This window comes from Pholis gunnellus, assembly GCF_910591455.1.
Source record: "Pholis gunnellus genome assembly, chromosome: 13".
In the NCBI taxonomy this organism is placed as follows: domain Eukaryota; kingdom Metazoa; phylum Chordata; class Actinopteri; order Perciformes; family Pholidae; genus Pholis; species Pholis gunnellus.
Window position 1 is genome coordinate 19,600,152 of NC_136540.1, and position 18,914 is coordinate 19,619,065.

The following is an 18,914-nucleotide window of genomic DNA, read 5'->3' on the forward strand; positions in this document are numbered from 1 at the left end:
GCCTACTCTCTCAGCTCACGGCGAGCAAGTGGTGGCAGGGGGGCTCTGGAATTGCCAGTCGGCAGTGCCGAAAGCTGAGTTCATCTCAGGCTACACATCCTTGCTCTCCCTCAACTTTCTTGCTCTAACGGAGACCTGGATCACACCAGAAAACACCACCACACCCGCAGCTCTGTCAGATGTGTACTCTTTCTCTCACACTCCCAGAGCTGCGAGGCGAGGTGGTGGTACTGGCGTGCTAATTTCCCCAAAATGGAAATACTCTATTGCCTCTATTCCACAGTTCTCCCCGTCCTCTTTCGAATTTCATGCTGTTACTGTCACTTATCCAGTCAAGCTCACAACCTCTGTCCCTTCACCTCCAGGCCTGCATGGCCAACTCCACCTGCCCCATGGCTGTCGGACTCAGTGCGTACTGATAGACGGAGCATAAGAGAGGCTGTAACGTGGGAGTACCCCAGGGTTCTGTTTTGGGACCTTTATTATTCAGTTTATACATTAATGATTTGCCGGGTGTCTGCAATGGGTGTGATATTCAAATGTGCGCTGACGATACAGTGATTTATGTGCACGCAAAGAACAAACAACAAGCTGCACTTAAACTCACGTCCACAATGACAAATGTAACTAAATGGCTTGCAGATTCCTGCCTTCACCTGAATGTTAAAAAGACTGTTTGTATGTTCTTCACAAAGAGGGCTTGCAAAGTGTCACAGGAGCCAGATGTTTATGTTGCTGGTGAGAGGCTAGATTTTAAATATTTAGGAATTTTTATTGATTCTAATCGCTCTTTTAAAAAGCAGGTAAAACATGTGACAAAGGACTTAAAATGTAATCTCATGAATTTTAGATGTATAAGAAACAGTTTAACCATGCAGGCTGCGAAACTGTATTTTAATGCGATGATTTTCCCCATCTGACCTACTGCTTAACCAGTTGGGCACAAGCCAGCAGCACAATATTAAAATCTATTCATATTCTCCATAAACAAGCTCTAAAAACACTTGACAAAAAAGACAAAAGTCACCATCACTGCAATATCCCCATCAAACACCATATCTTGAGTTGAGAGAACCTCATTAAATTCACTGATGTGTGTCTGGTTTTTACAATTTTACATGGTATGGCCCCGCCTCCGCTTAGTGATTTTATTAAACAAAGCACTCAAAGCAGCAGACTCACTAGATCTGCTTCAAGAGGTGATTGTGTCATTTCACATAGGTCGAACTCGTTTAGTAAATCTACATTCTCTGTGAAGGCAGCACACTCGTGGAATGCTCTGCCACCACACGCGCACAAAACACGTACAAAACATTCAAACACAGCCTTAATGTTGGCTTGTTGCCAATCAGGTGTGCAAGCATTGATGTACTGTCTGTCCTGCCTGCTTGTTTCACCTATATGTACATTTGTCTTGTTCAGTGTTGCTATTTTCCATTTTGATGTGTATGTTATGTGCCTCAGTGTTATATATGTGCTTGTACTGTAGGAGGGTTTGTTCTGCGTGACGCATGCTGCAGCCTGTTATGTCTGCTCTGCTCTGCTCTAGTGTCGTACACTTTTCTTTGCTTATATGTGTATTGGTTTTGTCTATACGTTGCTGTCTGTTTGTCTATAAATTTTAATTCCATTTTCAGTTGAAATTCTGTAATTTTAGGCTGCCTTCAAACATCTGGCCGGGGACAGCAGATGAAAATTAGCCTCTCTGGCTAAGTCTGGCTCACTTACAGTGCAGCTGTTGATTGGTGTGCATTGTCCCTGCAAAAAAAATAAAACAAACAAATAAACCTCAAGGGGATGGCCGTCTCAGGCTCTGCACTCTCCCTGTTTGCATCCTACCTGACAGGTCGATCCTACCAGGTGACATGGAGGGGGGCCGTGTCAGAACCACGCATGCTGACTACGGGGGTTCCACAAGGTTCAGTCCTGGGCCCCCTTCGCTTCTCACTCTACACAACATCTCTGGGTTCTGTTATTCGCTCGCGTGACTTCTCTTACCATTATTATGCAGATGACACCCAGCTGGTCTTGTCATTTCCCCCCCGGTGACACTCAAGTGGAGGTACGCATAGCTGCGTGCTTGGCTGACATCTCGAAATGGATGACGACACACCACCTCAAGCTCAACTTGGACAAAACTGAGCTACTGTTCCTCCCGGGGGAAGGGTTGCCCGCACCGAGACCTGTCCATCACCATGGACGATACCGTGGTGACGCCAACTCTGACTGCGAGGAACCTGGGTGTGACCCTGGACGACCAACTGTCATTCTCAGCAAACGTCTCATCGGTTACACGCTCCTGTAGATTCCTGCTCTACAACATCAGGAGGATTCACCCCTTCCTCACTGAGGAGACGGCACAGGTGCTCATCCAGGCTCTTGTCATCTCCCGCCTGGACTACTGCAACTCTCTACTTGCCAGAGCCACGGCGTCGGCCATCAGACCTCTGGAGCTTGTCCAGAAAGCTGCAGCTCGTCTGGTGTTCAATCGCCCCAAGTTCTCCCAGACAACTTCCCTTCTCCGTGCTCTACACTGGCTACCTGTAAGCGCTCGCATCCAGTTTAAGACTCTGGTGCTAGCCTACAGGGCAGTGAAAGGAACAGCTCCTTCCTATCTCCAGGCCATGGTCAAGCTCTACACCACCGCCCGACCACTTCGCTCTGCTGCCTCGGGGCGATTGGTTCCCCCGTCGCTCAGAGGTCCCTGCAGCCGATCGACCCGATCATGGCTTTTTACTGTCCTGGCCCCAGAGTGGTGGAATGAACTCCCCACTGACGTCAGGACAGCAGAGTCGCTGCCCATCTTTCAACAGGCTGAAAACTCACCTCTTCAAGAAGTACTACCCTATGCCTTCCACTTAGCGCTTATTGTATTGGTATTAGTTTGTTTCTGCACTGTACGTTTGCTCTGGTCTATGCTCTTAGATGCTTGTTTAAAAAAGGAGATGCACTTATGACTTCTGGTGACTAGTAGTTCTCTTGAATACCTATCTTGAATACACTTATTGTAAGTGGCTTTGGATAAAAGCGTCTGCTAAAAGACTGTAATGTAATGTAAAGTAAATGTTACACGTCAAACTACACGCAGACCCTGTTGTGTTAAACGTCATGGCTCTTTTGCTCTTGTGATGCCAGCATGCCATCTGAAATCACACACTGGGGCGGCATTATGCCACCGTTGTTTGGTTCAGAATGAAAAACCTCTTCTTTACAGCAGAATTGCAGAACCTTTGTGCGATTTTTAAAAATAAATTAATGATTTGTGAGCACCGTCTCAGCGCTGATTTGCCTCTGATCTGGGACTTTTGTTGGGCTGTGGTTAATGTCTGCTTTCCTATAACACACAAGCATTCACACATTCATACTCTGGTGTCTGCTCATCAGAAGAAATAAACTCACGCCCATCAGCATCTTGCCCAAGGTCACGTTGGCATAAAGACTGCAGGATTGAACCACTGATCTTCTAATTAGTGGACAACCCCTCTACCTTCTCCCGCTAAGCATTTGATATATTTGATATTTCAACCACTGTGCCGCGGCACACTGATCGTCAGGTGCGCCGTGGGAAAATGTCCAATTTCACTTAATAAATTTGCCATTGTTGAGCGTCTGAGCCTGCAATATAGTGGCTGGATAAGTAATTAAATACTCTTCCTACTGGCAGTTAGTAGTGCAATAATGACCTTGTTAATTTAAGCCTTGTATGAGTGGTGGTCAAAAGAAAGAAAAAAATGTGAGCTTGAGGCAATACAGCGAAAGTTATCTTTTGTTTGTATTTACTTTCACTGGGGATCCGACTGCACCGACTCCGTTATGCTTGGTGTGTGGGGAAAAGCTATCCAACAGTGCCATGGTCCCAAGCAAGCTTAAACATCAGTGTCATTTTGTAACTTTTTTGGTTGTTGGTGTGCCGCGGGATCTTTTCAATGTAAAAAAATGTACCGCGGCTCAGAACAGGTTGAAAAACACTGCTCTAGAAAGTAGTCATAATGACATGAATGGCATTCATTCATATAACGATTCATAACAAATGCCTGCAGGCCCGAAGAACACTAAGCTGAAATAAATGTAGGTGAGTGAGGAAAATGCACCTTTAGTGCTCTCAGGCGACTCTGCTCTTCCTCCAGGGCTGCCTGTTTTTCCCTCTCGTCCACTTTGGTGAAAGATATGCCAGTGTTGGCCAGGGAGGAGACCGCATTGGAGAGGGTGCTGGCCCTGAATCAACGGACAGACACAGAAATCAGTGACAAACCAAGAACCATCGCAGAGCGGTTCAGAAACTACACTGAGGTTTGCACATATACATTTCACAACTGTTTGGTGCGCTTTTCGCTTTATATCTATGTGGTGTCAAAGTTGTCTTGTTTCTACTGTGCTTGTTTGTGAATTGTAACACAAATGAATAGTTTAAATGTGCATCTTAGCATCTTCCATGCTGAAAGAAATCTTCAAAATCAGTCCACAACTATCAAGTTTCTGAAGCAAACCCGAGGCTCTGCTTGGACCCAGATGAAGTGAAGCAGACCTACCTGCTGGCTGCTGTTGAGTCTTTGACTTTCTTTCCCTCTAAAGAGGCCAAGTGCTGCTCCAGGGCATCAAGCAGGCTACTGGGGGCCTAGTGTGAATGGCATTGATAAGCATTAAGTTTCAGACTGAAGAAAGCCTAGTACAAGATTTCCTCTGAAGAAGGAAAAAAAAAAACAACAACACTGAAGCATGCCAAGTTATTTCCAAGAGTCCACAAACAGAGACACTCCCAAATACAGAGAACGAGAGAGAAAAGGTTCAGATACTTACACAAACTGTAAACTGAAAACAGAGAGATAGAAAGAAGAGAAAAATACAGAAAATAAAGGTGGCAACAGTCAAGATGTTATAAAGAAAACCTCTGGGAGAAAGCTCTCCACTTCAGGCTTATCTGTTACAGTTAGAAACTTCTACCAACTACATAATGAACAGAGCCTCCAAATAACTATTTCTTACATAATGCACCACTTCAGCAGGTTACTGTTTTATACAAGATGGTTCCATCATATCACACCCTAAAACCCTTGATTCACACCTTTATTTGCTGTACGGCGTGCAAGGTTAGGAGTGAGTGTGAGTTGGAGGGTGTTTGTGAGAGCTATAGAGGGCGCATGCATTGCCTGCCAAGCATGCACAGCGCTTGGCATTAAAACTCGTTAGGCCTGAAGCTGCAGGGGTTAGCAGCCTGTGAAAAAACTATTTTAGCCACATTTAACAAGTTGCATATCATGGAGGTCACTAAAGCACTTGAGTACACGTAATGACCTGCAGCTGAAAGCTTGCAAACAGATAGAGATATTACGGTGTGTCAATATACTTAACGCCGAAAATAAAATGCTGCATGAGAGTATATTCTTAAAGAGTTGACAACTCATCGAGTTACCAGGAGTTTGTACAATATTGCCGAGTTCTATGTCAGCTCTGAGACTCACTTGATGCACATTATGGTCCAAAAGTGGTCCTAGAAGTGTTACTAAGCTACAGGATGAACTAAAACATAGAAATAAAATACCAACACATTTCATCATCACTGTAGTTGACTGCCTACAATAACTATACAATAACTATACAATAACTATACAATAACTATAGCTCCTCAGACATTTGAAAGGGTCCGTTCACCCAAACAAGATTTGCAAGCTGATAGTTTTGGTGTTATGTCTGGAGGTCTTGAGATGTTGACCTCTTGGAAAACTTTTGTTGGTACCCAAATTCAACAGATGTGAGTGGAGTTTTGTTTGAAAAACGTAAACATTTTTATCAACAACAAATGCAGCACAAACTAAATTCCACTCACCGATTGCAGATGCGAGCTAATTCTCAGTGGTTTATACCTTCAACGCTCAGCACATAAAACAGAAACTACAGGCCTGGCTGGATGACAGTTAGCTTAAATGACAAACAGTTTTTCTTGATTTGGTCAACTGACCCTTTAACATATCAATGTAATAGCTGTGGTATCGCACTAATACTAGCACATTACATAGGGGGCGGACTCATTTAAAGCAGGTGCTACTGCACATTGACAGTATCCTTGAAGTCACTATTGACATTATTCAGTAATGATTTGATCCGAAAAACACATTATCAATTAATTCCCCCATTTGGCCATTGTCCTGTTTTAAGTTAAGCAAAGCCGGTGAAGAGATGAGGGGTGTAAAGTTAAGGCAAGTTGGTCAAAGTAATGGCAAAGAATCCAAATGGTCATCTTTAGATTTGCTTACCTGTGACAGATCTGGGATGTCCCCTCGATCAATTCCGACTTGCTGCAGGAAGAGAATAAAGACCATCAGAGTCGGATAGAAAAAAACAGCCATTTCCTCTACATCCGGGGTCCTTTCTCACCTCTGCAACTTTAAGGAACTCTGAGATTCTCGTCATTCGTGTAAGGAATTTCTTGTAGATGTCGAGTCCTTCTTTGCACTGGACTTTCTTCATGTCAAAGTATTTCTCTGTTAAGAGACAGAGACAGAAAGGTGATGACAAACACTATCATGATTTCCCTTAACTCTACTTTGACATTTTTAAGTTCATATATTTACAGAACACAATTCAGTCTTATGGGTACAGTATCTCCATAGGGTATACACACATCATTTAACAGGTGTAAGCAGACACGATAAATGCTGGTAAATTCCATCGTAAGATTTGTTGTTAGATTTGCATAGTTAATATTGAAGTTCTATCATATGATCATGAGCATTGAGGACTACTGTACAACTTGTGTGATCCATTATATTGTAGCAGTCTTTTAGTTTAGTTTCATTAGTTTGCAACAGCGCCCTAAACTCTCTTTGGATTAAGCTTGTTGGAGGTCTGCAGTTCTAGGAACCCATCAGTTTTTCAGTCCTCTGTTTTTATGTTATAGACCAACATGAACTCTGTGTGACTGTTAATAAACATTCTATAAGCACATCCTTGATTTCAAAGCTCAATGTAAAGTATCAAATACTTGCAAGGCTGCTGCAGTAACTCAGTTAGACTTTCACCTGGTGGCCCTCATCATACGTAGTGGCCTCTTCAAGTATAATGCACTGGACATAAGGATAAGCAGAAAGTTCCAAACTGTGAATTAGCAAGGGCATGCCAACCCAAACGCTTGTTTTTACCCAGGAGGTTGATTATGCCCTCATTGTACGCTGCAAACAGTCGGATCGCATCTTTGAACAGAAGCATGAAGGCTGCGTTGATCACACCATTTGTCAGTTCATTGGCATTGACCTGGAGGTGTAGAGATCAGTTTAAAGTTCAGAGGAGAGCATTTGAAAAACCAACTGAAAACCCACAAAAAAGCTGATTTCAAGTGTCAGCTATAGATTTTAGCAGCCATGCAGTGCAGCCCATACTGAGCGCTCACATTAAAATCGAGTAACACATCCATCTGATTTTGGATGATGGGGATGGTCTTGAGGAGTTTCTCTGTGTTCATGGTTCTCATCAGTCCATCAGACCTGTTGAGGAAAAAGGTAAATGTAATCTCATACAAATGTCTTTGGGCTTCTAGTCTCAACTGTTCAAGATTTTGTACTGTGAATAGACATGGCTGATATTGTACATAGGATTTTGTGGGATCATATGTACAGTACGAGTGAACACATCTCTCCTTGCAGAGTAGAGTCATGTTTGACAATGCAATGTACAAATCTGCAACATTCCACTATAGTTACACAGCAATAGGTGCTAAGTATTCAGTAACATTAGGCCCCCTTATGCCCAGCCCACCACATGATTACAGATATAAACATCAGAAGATTTGGTGGAAAAGAAAGTAATTAGTAGTCTGAGTATTTTAACTTTAAAATGATAAAGTGGAGCATAAACAGGAACTATTTTACCGCCTAATGGTGCCGTAGAGGTCATACATCTGATCAGTTTATGGAACGAATAACAAAACTGTCCCAATGCATTTTGCAGGAAATACAACTTTTGCAATGTTATCCTTTAGTATCATTCAGTCTCGTCTGCCACAGGGCTGAAGGATACCCTTCAATAGGGTTTCACGTTTCTGGAACAAGAGAATTACATTTTTTTGGCTCAAGTCAACACCACAGTCGGAGTGAAAGTTAAGAAGAGAAAGCTCCTTACCCTCTTTTTACTTTAGTGAAGTCAAAAGCGACCTGTCTGTAGGACACAGCCTTCTCATTCAGGTAGCGGCTATACCTCCTTATGAACGTCGACATATCATAGCCTACATTGCAAAGAAAAGAAGAGAGGGGTGTCATGATGAATGTCATGACATAGATGAGTTTTGGCTTATTGCAGCACGTGTGTACAGTGTTGGTAACGTACCTTGTAGGCCACTTTTGTCCAAAAAATTGCTGAGGTTGAACAGTGTGTTTCTTGAGGCCAGATACTGTATAAATCTCTACAGAAAAACAACATACGAGGAACAACAAGTGAGGATTTTGAACAATGAAATTGTGGGGATGTAACGTACACCATAACGGTGAGAAACCTTTATCAGATAAACAAATATCTTTTGTGGAATTTCCATCCAATATAGCAAAGATGGAGAACAGTTGTTAGTGAAGTGCTGACCTCATTGCCGTAGACCATCAGATGGTGTGTAGCGGTGAGGGACTTGAACACAACCACCCAGCTGGTGTTGGCGGTCCTCTCAAACAGTGTGTCGGCCAGCTGAGGGATGTTCACATTCATCTCATTTGTGCACTGAATCAAGTCTGAGAGAGGAGAAAGAGAGAACGAAAGAACGTCAGAGGGAGCACACAAGTTGGATGTTCAGTGAAAGCACAGATCTTCTCCATGCAGAGTCCCCCTTTTTTTTTTGCTGTTCCTTTTCATACCGCCATGCTGTGAACAATCATTAAAATACGGGAGGGAAACGGAGTGCTGCTGAGTCAGAGTTTAGGTAAACAGAGACTTTCAGAACAAACTAAGACTTCTGGAAAGCAAAGGGACAGGAACATGCTACAAACTTGATGGGAGTGGATGGTCTCATCAGTTGCTTGTTACTTTAAAAACACACAACAAAATCAACAAATCTGAATATACAGATACATTTCACTTAAATTAATTTAGAGGTGGTGATAGCAAAAGCAACAGGATGTATGGCTTTATTTCAGAAAGTGAGATTACAATGTAAAAAGGTATAAATGTTTATACCTACATCTGTTCTACTTTTTTTGTTGCCCTTGTTTTATTTTTTATATTTTTTTTCTCGTTTATTGTAAACTTGTGTATGTACATTGAGAACGAAGAGGAAACTGGAGTCAAATTCCATGTATGAGTAAAGCGGCCAATAAAGCGGGTTCTCTGATCCACACTGAGAAAACACCCGGTGTTATCATGGAAAAAGTCACGGTCGCGACCCAGTACGTCTCCTTATTACACTCATACCCACATGAGAGGACCTCTGATTTGTGGACTGACAGGGTATACATCCTCAGCATGGCTGCCATGCAACACAACCATCTGGCCTGAGGTGAAAGCAAATGCAGTGCCTCCTGGTTCCCATGGGACTGATCAATGAAGCCCGTTTATCAGCCCTCTCTCTCTCCGTGCTATGTGCCTGCTCTTAAGCGCACATCTTGAACTTGATAATAACCCATGATGCCACAAGTTTTGATCTATTATGTGGTGAGTGTATGCTTGGAAACAGAAATATATGAAATGTAAAAGCTTTAATATGTACTATGTTTTAGATACATTCATTCGTCTTGACTTTTTTTAAACTGAGATCCTAAAGAACATTCTAAGATTAAATACTGAGTTAGATGAGAATGGATGCAGAAAAGGGGGATTAGGAGCCCAACTGACTGCTGTGTTCGATAGGGAAGCTTCAAACTGAATTTTGCTGTACTTGTACCATACATCTGTATTAACGGGGCAGTCTAACGGCACCACGAATTACATTTAAATAACCACAATAACACATGACAAACAAAAGTGAAATATGACAAACATTCAAAGCTTTATTAAAAAAAAAAAATTAATCAAAGCTTTGAATGTAAAAAAAGAGAGAAAAAAAGACATTCAGTAGAGCCCTATCCAGAATGTTAAATTGTGGAGGCACAGTACAGTTGTGGTGAGCAGACATATGGAGAATGGAGATGCTGGTGATGGAGAAGAGACAGAAAACTGGTTTGCTGTGGATCAATGGGGCTCAGTGGGTGAAAGCTGCTCCACTGGAAACATCTCTAAACGCACAGTAGGGCGCAGATTCTAGAGATGATAGTAAATTAGCTTAAATTGGCTTAATATTGACGTTAACAAACATTGATACGCGACCGCCAATTGGCACAAGCCTCTAGTCTATTCTAATCGCTGAGTCCATATAGCAAATACACAAAAACAAGACATTATTCAACAAAGCCAAATGCATGAGACACATCTGAAAAAAGAGCAGAGCAGCAAACCCGCCCGGTTACTGAACAATGTAATCTGGATATATAATCAGATATCATCAACTGTTGACCTGGTGCCAAAAGAATAGAAAATCATGTGACAGACTAAACTGAGAATGATCCCAGTTATCCAATATTCATTCCCATCAGATGTCAAAAAGAGGCTTGGCAGACAATGTAAATAAATATTTATGTGAATTTTATATTTGAAGGGAGATGAATGATCCTTTCCACCAATTCCTCAAGATGTGAAACAGAACACTCACAAGTTCCATTTCATATCCCCATTGCATATTTATAATTGTGTTTTATTGGCTGTGGAATAACTGTAGACTAATTAGAGTGCACCAAAATGAACTATGGATAATAAGAACGTTTGTAAGTGATATATTGTACACCAGATTACTGTCAACTTCAAGCCACATCAATGAAACGATAGGTCATGTTAAGTGTGTGTGTGTGCGGCAGCTGTGCTGCCCATTGAGGCCTGTTTACATGAATCCTCCTCAGTGTTTGTTGAAAGCCACACAAAAGGCTTTTTGCTTTTTACATTTACAATGGGCCACCCATGTGACAACAAAGGCCTTATTAGACACAAATGAAATGGCTACAAACTCACAAACTTTCTCCACTGGTGTTTCTGAAATTGGTTTTGTATAAGCACAACTCATAACCTGCAGCTCTTGCTCATCAGATAGACAGTTAGAATTGTCAAACTTCCCAAACTTTATATCTGGGGATCCACTTTTTAAAAATGACAAACTATTGGGACCCGATCCACAACAGGCCTCATCTTTTAATCATGAGGAGCGAATTAGTGCGTAAATGAACGCTGCTCATGTCCCCTTATATTATCTTGAACAGGTAAACCACATACCTGACCGAAGCCACTTCTTTCATCACGCTCAGATAAACAAGTGGAAAAGTGGTCTTATGTACAGACATACAAGCTCAAATTAAGTCTCCCTGCTTTCTTGCCCTTGTACATTCCAGGACTAGTGACACCCTGTTTTAAGTGTTCTGACTCCCAAATGCTGATTTTCATTTCATGGTTGCTTTCTAATGTTAGCATCCAAATCAAGAAACCTCAGCTTAGACTGATCAAAATTGAGCCCCTTGTGACAATGCAGCGCTGCGATGTCCTTAAATGGCTAATGAACAGAGGACAAACCCTTCTGATTAGATAAAAACATGACCTTTTCTTCTGGAGCCTACAGCTTCTCAGTGTGTATTCTAATACTGACATTAATCAGCAACTTGGCAGTCTGCAGTGAATCTTAAAATGATGTTAAGTCAAGCAGGAAATGCATTGAAAAAGAAAGAAATGGATGACAAGGTGGCTAGTGATGTCTCGTTGAAATAATTTATTGCAAGTAAATTATTAAGAATGCAAGTTTACAGGGTGTCTGCACAAGGCTCAGATCAGGGCTCATGTCCATCTTAACATACACAAAACAAATGACCAAAATGGTGAAAGGAAGACATGAGGTAAAAAGCCAAACATAGAAATGCTTGATGAGTAGCTTAGCTTGTTCAGTGCTACAAAGAAAAGCAACCCAGGTGAGTAGGGTAAAACAATATAACTAATGGATATTGCCATGAAACATCCCCGGTTGTTTACTTATATTAAGACTGATATTTTTGTCCTACTATTTTTCTGAAAATGTATTTTAGATATGCAAAATTAGGAATTATCTTATCACATATGGGCTAAATTGCATACTTTTCAAGAACAGAAATCTGAACATTGGATCAAGACAAGTTCAATTTTGTTTGTTTTGTTGACATATGAGTCCATGGTTCATTGAGGGAATTTTGGATATCTCTTTTTATCACTGCATAAATGTGAAAAATAGATAGGAATGAAAGTGAAAGTTTGGTTCATGCAACAGCTACTGAAGTGGAGATTTCTGGTTTGAGAAAACAGCCTTTGAAGATATGAATTGTAAAATTACAGACAAATATAAAAAACACTTAAGGAGAGTAGGGTCAAATGTAACTAATATATATCACCACATAACTTTCCCAGTTGATAACTTACATTAAGACAATTATTCTTTGTAGTAAAAACTTTCTGAAATGCCATTTTTTTTATATGAAATGAGACATTATCGGATAGTAACGTTTGGTGAATTTAGAAGAAATCACCTACACATGCATTTTGAATGTTTTCTTTCCATTAGTCTGAAAGAAGGTATGTTGAAACAGAACAATTTGCAATATACACTCACTGGCCACTTTATTAGGTACACCTTGCTAGTACCGGGTTGGACCCCTTTTGCCTTCAGAACTGCCTTAATTCTTCATAGCAGAGATTCAACAAGGTGTTGGAAACAGTCCTCACACATTCTGCTCCATATTGACACGATAGCATCACGTAGTTGCTGCAGATTTGTCGGCTGCACATCATGATGCGAATCTCCCGTTCCACCACATCCCAAAGGTGCTCTGTTGGATTGAGATGTGGTGACTGTGGAGGCCATTGGAGTACAGTGAACTCATCGTCATGTTCAAGAAACCAGTTTGAGATGATTTGAGCTTTGTGACATGCTGCATTATCCTGCTGGAAGTAGCATCAGAAGATGGGTCCACTGTGTCATAAAGGGATGGACATGGTCAGCAACAATACTCAGGTAGGCCGTGGTGTTTAAACCATGCTCAATTGGTACTAAGGGGCCCAAAGTGTGCCAAGAAAATATCCCCCCCACCATTACACCAGCAGCAGCCTGAACCGTTGATACAAGGCAGGATGGATCCATGCTTTCATGTTGTTTACGCTGACCCTACCATCTGAATGTCACAGCTGAAATCGAGACTCATCAGACCAGGCAACGTTTTTCCAATCTTCTATTGTCACATGTTGGTGAGCCTGTGAGCCTGTGGCCTCAGTTTCCTGTTGTTAGCTGACAGGAGTGTTAACCGGTGTGGTCTTCTACTGCTGTAGCCCGTCTGCTTCAAGGTTCCACGTGTTGTGCGTTCAGGGATGGTATTCTGCAGACCTTGGTTGTAACGAGTGGTTATTTGAGTTACTGTTACCTTTCTATCATCTCCAACCACTCTGCCCATTCTCCTCTGACATCAACAAGGCATTTTGGTCCACATAACTGCCGTTCACTGGATATCTTGTCTTTTTTGGACCGTTCTCTGTAAACTCTAGAGATGGTTGTGCGTGAAAATTCCAGTAGATCAGCAGTTTTTGAAATACTCAGGTCTGGCACCAACAACCATGCCACGTTCAAAGTCACTTAAATCCTTTTTCTTCCCCATTCTGATGATCGCTTTGAATTTCAGCAAGTCGTCTTCACCACGTCTAGATGCCTTAATGCATTGAATTGCTGCCATGTGATTGGCTGATTATAACGCGCAATTGAACAGGTGTGCCTAATAAAGTGGCCGGTGAGTGCATGTGTAACCGAGCCCAACAAGCTACACATAACTCCATCACAAATCTGCAACTGGAAGCCTGCGTGATTTGAATGACATGACAGTTATTTGTATATAAGAGTTTCTTTTTTAACTTGTTCAGCAGAGCAGTCATCGCCCCAAAGGAAGAGCTCCACTTTGCAACAGTGATTGTGGTAAGAGACCAGTGGCTTGTTTCTTCTACCGCTGTCTTGTCTCTCCTAATTGCCTCTGCTGCTAAATGTAGCTGACTGGGTTGAGCTACCTTGTGTTATTCTGAGAATGAGTCAAAGCAACCATTTGTGAAATGGCCATTGTGTGGAATTTATTCGAAACCCACCCACTTCCCAAAAATGTATTCTTACTGAAACAGAACTGAAATTGTTAAAAGCCAAAGAAAAATACATTCTCTTGAAGGCAGCTTTTCTGAAAATCATCATTCTTGCACAATTATTTCCAAAGACAACATTAACACAGCTCTTGGCAAATACTTCATTGAAAGCCTAACGTCAGCGTAATTCCTGAGATCCAGTGTGGTAGATAAGACAAAAAGAACGCTGTTTCCTGCTCTCGGTCATATGTTGGCTGAGCCACAATAAGCACACATTAAATTGACATTAAATGCACTGTAACAAGAGACTTCTGGAACCCACCCAATCTGTGGGCTGGAATGGCCTGCATGCATTTCCGCTGGCCAGCAGGCTCATTTTAGCTGTACATTTGTCATCTTTTTTCAAATCACTAATACCATATACATAGGTATTGGGCATACATTTCTTGGATTTACTGGAACTACAAGGCAGAGTGATCAGGGTAAGGGATGTTTAACTAGATGTAAACTAGAGGGAAAGAGGGAAATAAGTTGTGATAACATTTCTTTGCAACCTGGAGATATAGTCCTGAACAGAGAGCATGGGAGCACATTTAATGCAGCACCTTGCAGCAAGAAAGCTCATGGAAGGCTGCTATGTGGTCAGATCAGTCTCAATAATTGCAAATGCCCTCCCCTCCCCCACGAGGCTGCCAGCGTATAATGCTGCGTTCACACCAAACGCGGCGTTAATCGCGTCATTCGCGCCACCGGTCTCGCCGGGGACTATTTGTGTTCATTCACGTGAATTGGTGAATCGCGCCGATCGCTGGATTTTACAAATGGGCCTCATTACGTTATTTTGGAGTCCCTTTTTGTCGGTTTATTGCCGTTAAATCACAACCAAATCAGTTTATTTTGTGTTCATACAGCTGTAGTAAACAGCCGACGTGTGGCTTGCTAGACACAGTGAATACAGTTCGATAAAATCTATGGAGCTCATCCGGACTATGTTATGAGCCCAGACATGACAGTGTTTAGTTTCCCGTGATATCTGGGACTTCCACAACACGTAGCTACTAAGCAGAAATAGAGGTGATTTTTTCCACAGTTGATGGCGGACAGTTGAACGGCTTTCAGGGCGATAAGCCGCGCTCCCTCTCCGGCACGATTCACTGATTCACGTGAATGAACACAAATAGGCCCCGGTGAGACCAGCGGTGCGAATGACGCGATTAACGCCGCGTTTGGTGTGAACGCAGCATTATACGCCGGCAGCCTCGTGGCGAGGGGAGGGGGGAGCTGCGCTCATGTGATTGGTTGAAAATGAGGCTGACATCTGATTGGCTACAGATGGTCCATGGTGAAAAAATTGCATTTGCAAATCCAGCCACGTCAGGGGAGTCTCATAAAACCCACAAACAAATGTGGAACGATTTACAAATAAATGCAGTACGATCCACAAATATACATACAAATCCACAAACAAATAGAAAAATCCACACACAAATACATATAAATACAGAAATATATTTGTGATTTTTTTTTTTACATTTATATAAATCGTAATTTATTTATGTGTGCATTGGAATGTATTTGTGAATCGTTCTGCGTGCATTTGTGAGTCAAATTTATTTATAAATCCTTCTGTGTGTATTTATAAATCAAATATATTTGTGGATTGTTCTGTGCGCATTTGTGAATCTTTCTGTTTGCATTTGTGAGTCTTTCTGGGTGCATTTGCAATTATTGAGACTGATCTGACCCCATAGGCTGCATCTTGGAGACCATTTTGAACTCTGCCAACATCTCAGAGATTGCTCAACTGATTCCGGCCGCAATGTCGACATGTGAAAGAAAATGTGACGTACAGCGCGAAGTCAATGTAGAACGAGGCAGCTGTTAGAACTCAGACGAGTGCTTAGTAGTAAAATGCATGGCTTCTCAGGATTTTGAATGATTGGGCTAGCCCCGAAGATAGCGACAACTTTGGCTCTTGGACCATTAAGGCAGAGCAGCTATTCTAATTTTAGTTTAACACTAAAATGAGAATAACTGGTCCAAATAATAAGTAGTCATTCTACAACCAGTCTTTCGATCCAGCTACAAGAGCTTCTTTCTAAATTTGTGGCCTGTGTGCAGATAAACCGGAAGATTCAAATCTTTATAAAATTGAATTATTATTATTAGCATTATATTCTGTACCAACAGTGTCAAACTGTTTCAAAAGTAACATGCCAAAGATATCATTTAACGGCATGTGCCATGACTCATTACGGCCACTAGGGACAAACAAGCTAACCGTGAGTGCGTGGAATGGATTTGTGTGAATCAATGAATGAAAACATAATTAAAGTATTTTTGGAGTTCAAGAGGTACTTTGTGTTAAAAACAGTTGCAATTTAATTCGACACAAAACAGTGGCCAGATTAAACCAGAACTGTCTTAAACGTTAATAACCAATTGCCATTTATCTTGATCTCTAGTGGTAAAACAAAACAGCAAATGTATTAACTTCATTTTAAATTAAATGTATACATTAATTGTGTAAATTAGTCAGTAACTTCAAAAAATGCATTTAGAGCCAGATTTAATAGGTTGTGTTGTGACTAAAGTGCATCTGCTTCATTAAACCGAACAAAAAAGGTTGCTATACACCAGCGGCAAAGCTCTTCATGTTCAAGGCTGCAAATGCTAAATATACAAACCGGCAGAGAGGGAAGCCTACACAAGGACCCGCTGTCTGTAAATCTAAGATCTGTAGTACAAATTGCTGCTTCATGACACCGCGGTCGGCACTTTAATTTGAGCTTTTACTTTGGCAGCTTTGCTAAATGTGTGTACTTCCTTTCTGGATCACTCCCAAGAAAGATGCAGTTCACTTTGGAAATCCTGTGGAATTTTAAGATAACATGATTATAACATGACTGCATGATGATGGGCATTCCAGTGGCCAAGTGTGGCTGCTGGGATCGTGTATGCTTGTAATCAGCAGCCTAATTGCCAGGAAATACATTAAAAGTATACCAGCCAATCTCACATTTGATCAGCACAGCTCCCCTTTGCTATGGAGAGGAGGTTTGGTCAAGTAATGACTTCCTGTTGGCCGTTTACCCCAGGCAATCCAAGGCTTTAGGAATGCGAGGAACACTTCCTGCTTCAGGAAACGTCTATCCTTACAATCCAGTTACCGTATTTTCCGCACTATAGGGCGCACTTAAAAGCCTTTAATTTTCTCAAAAAACGACAGTGCGCCTTATAATCCGAAGCGCCTTATATATGTATTAATTCTGGTTGTGCTTACTGACCTCGAAGCGATTTTGTGTGGTACACGGCGCTCTGTCAAAATGTTTTAGTACGACTTTGGTAAAATACAAAGCCGCACCGCTTGCAGCATTACAGCTACCGTAGTCAGGAGCGTCGCTGAGTAATACATACTGTGCTTCACCATAATATTACAGTGTGTGTGTGTATAAGGACCCCAAAATGGCACCTGTCAAGAGACACGCTTACAACGCGGACTTCAAACTCAAGGCTGTCAGTCACGCAGTAGAACATGGGAATAGAGCAGCTGCGAGAGAATTCAACATTAATGAATCAATGGTACGGAACTGGAGGAAGCAAGAAGATGACCTGCGCCAAGTAAAGAAGACCACACAGAGTTTCCGAGGGAACAAAGCGAGATGGCCACAGTTAGAGGACAAAATTGAACAGTGGGTTATTGAACAGAGAGCAGCAGGTAGAAGCGTCTCTACAGTCTCTATTCGACTGAAGGCAATAGCGTTAGCACGGGACATGAATATCAATGACTTTCGAGGTGTTCCTTCTTGGTGCTTTCGTTTTATGAAAAGACATAATCTCTCCATCCGCACACGAACTACCGTCTCGCAGCAACTGCCAAAAGATTACGAAGAAAAGCTGGCCACTTTCCACGCATACTGCAAAAACAAGATCACTGAAAAGAAGATCCGGCCAGAGCACATCACCAACATGGACGAGGTTCCCCTCACCTTTGATATCCCCGTGAACCGCACTGTGGAGAAAACAGGGACCAGAACAGTGTCTATACGCCCCACAGGGAACGAGAAGTCATCTTTCACTGTAGTTCTCGGTTGCCAGGCTAATGGCCAGAAACTTCCACCCATGGTCATTTTCAAGAGGAAGACTTTGCCAAAAGAAAAGTTTCCAGCCGGTGTCATCATCAAAGCTAACCCGAAGGGCTGGATGGACGAGGAAAAGATGAGTGAGTGGCTGAGAGAAATTTACGTCAAGAGACCGGATGGCTTTTTCCACAAATCTCCGTCCCTATTGATCAGCAACGACACTGACTCGGATAATGACGAGAGGGATCAGGGCATGCTGGATGCTGTAATCGCCCAACTGTTAAACTCGGACACTGAAGATGAAGAATTTGAGGGATTTGTGGACGAGGAATGAACTGAAAAAGTGAGCATTGTGTTGTATTTTACGTGTTATAACTGAACAATTTTGAGAGTTATTGTGAATACGCTAACGTTTGATTTAGCGGTATCAGACTCTTTTTTTTACGTGTTACAACTGAACAAGGTTGGGAGTTATTCTGAATACGCTCATTAACGTTTGAACAATGTTGAGAGTTATTGTGAACACGTTTAATAAAGTTTGACTGACTGACTTATCTGACTGTTTTGTTTTGCTTAATACGCCTTATAATCCGGTGCGCTTTATATATGAAAAAAAAAAACGAAAATAGACCATTCATTGACAGTGCGCCTTATAATCCAGTGCGCCCTATAGTGCGGAAAATACGGTACTCTGAACATGATGCGGGC

The 18,914-nt window shown here is 41.9% G+C and overlaps 1 protein-coding gene across 9 annotated transcripts in view; it reads right to left on the reverse strand.

Moving 5' to 3' along the window:
- picalma (phosphatidylinositol binding clathrin assembly protein a) overlaps positions 1 to 18,914 on the reverse strand; it is a 50,891-nt gene that overhangs the window by 22,181 nt on the left and 9,796 nt on the right. For all 9 annotated transcript variants that reach the window (XM_079171420.1, XM_079171414.1, XM_079171419.1 and 6 more), the window contains exons 3-11: positions 8,566 to 8,708; positions 8,317 to 8,392; positions 8,113 to 8,215; positions 7,385 to 7,478; positions 7,137 to 7,248; positions 6,373 to 6,479; positions 6,252 to 6,293; positions 4,530 to 4,615; positions 4,092 to 4,215 (exon numbers count right to left, since the gene is read on the reverse strand). In XM_079171420.1, coding sequence (XP_079027546.1) covers positions 4,092 to 4,215; positions 4,530 to 4,615; positions 6,252 to 6,293; positions 6,373 to 6,479; positions 7,137 to 7,248; positions 7,385 to 7,478; positions 8,113 to 8,215; positions 8,317 to 8,392; positions 8,566 to 8,708 — 887 coding nt within the window. The remainder of the gene's footprint in view (positions 1 to 4,091; positions 4,216 to 4,529; positions 4,616 to 6,251; positions 6,294 to 6,372; positions 6,480 to 7,136; positions 7,249 to 7,384; positions 7,479 to 8,112; positions 8,216 to 8,316; positions 8,393 to 8,565; positions 8,709 to 18,914) is intronic.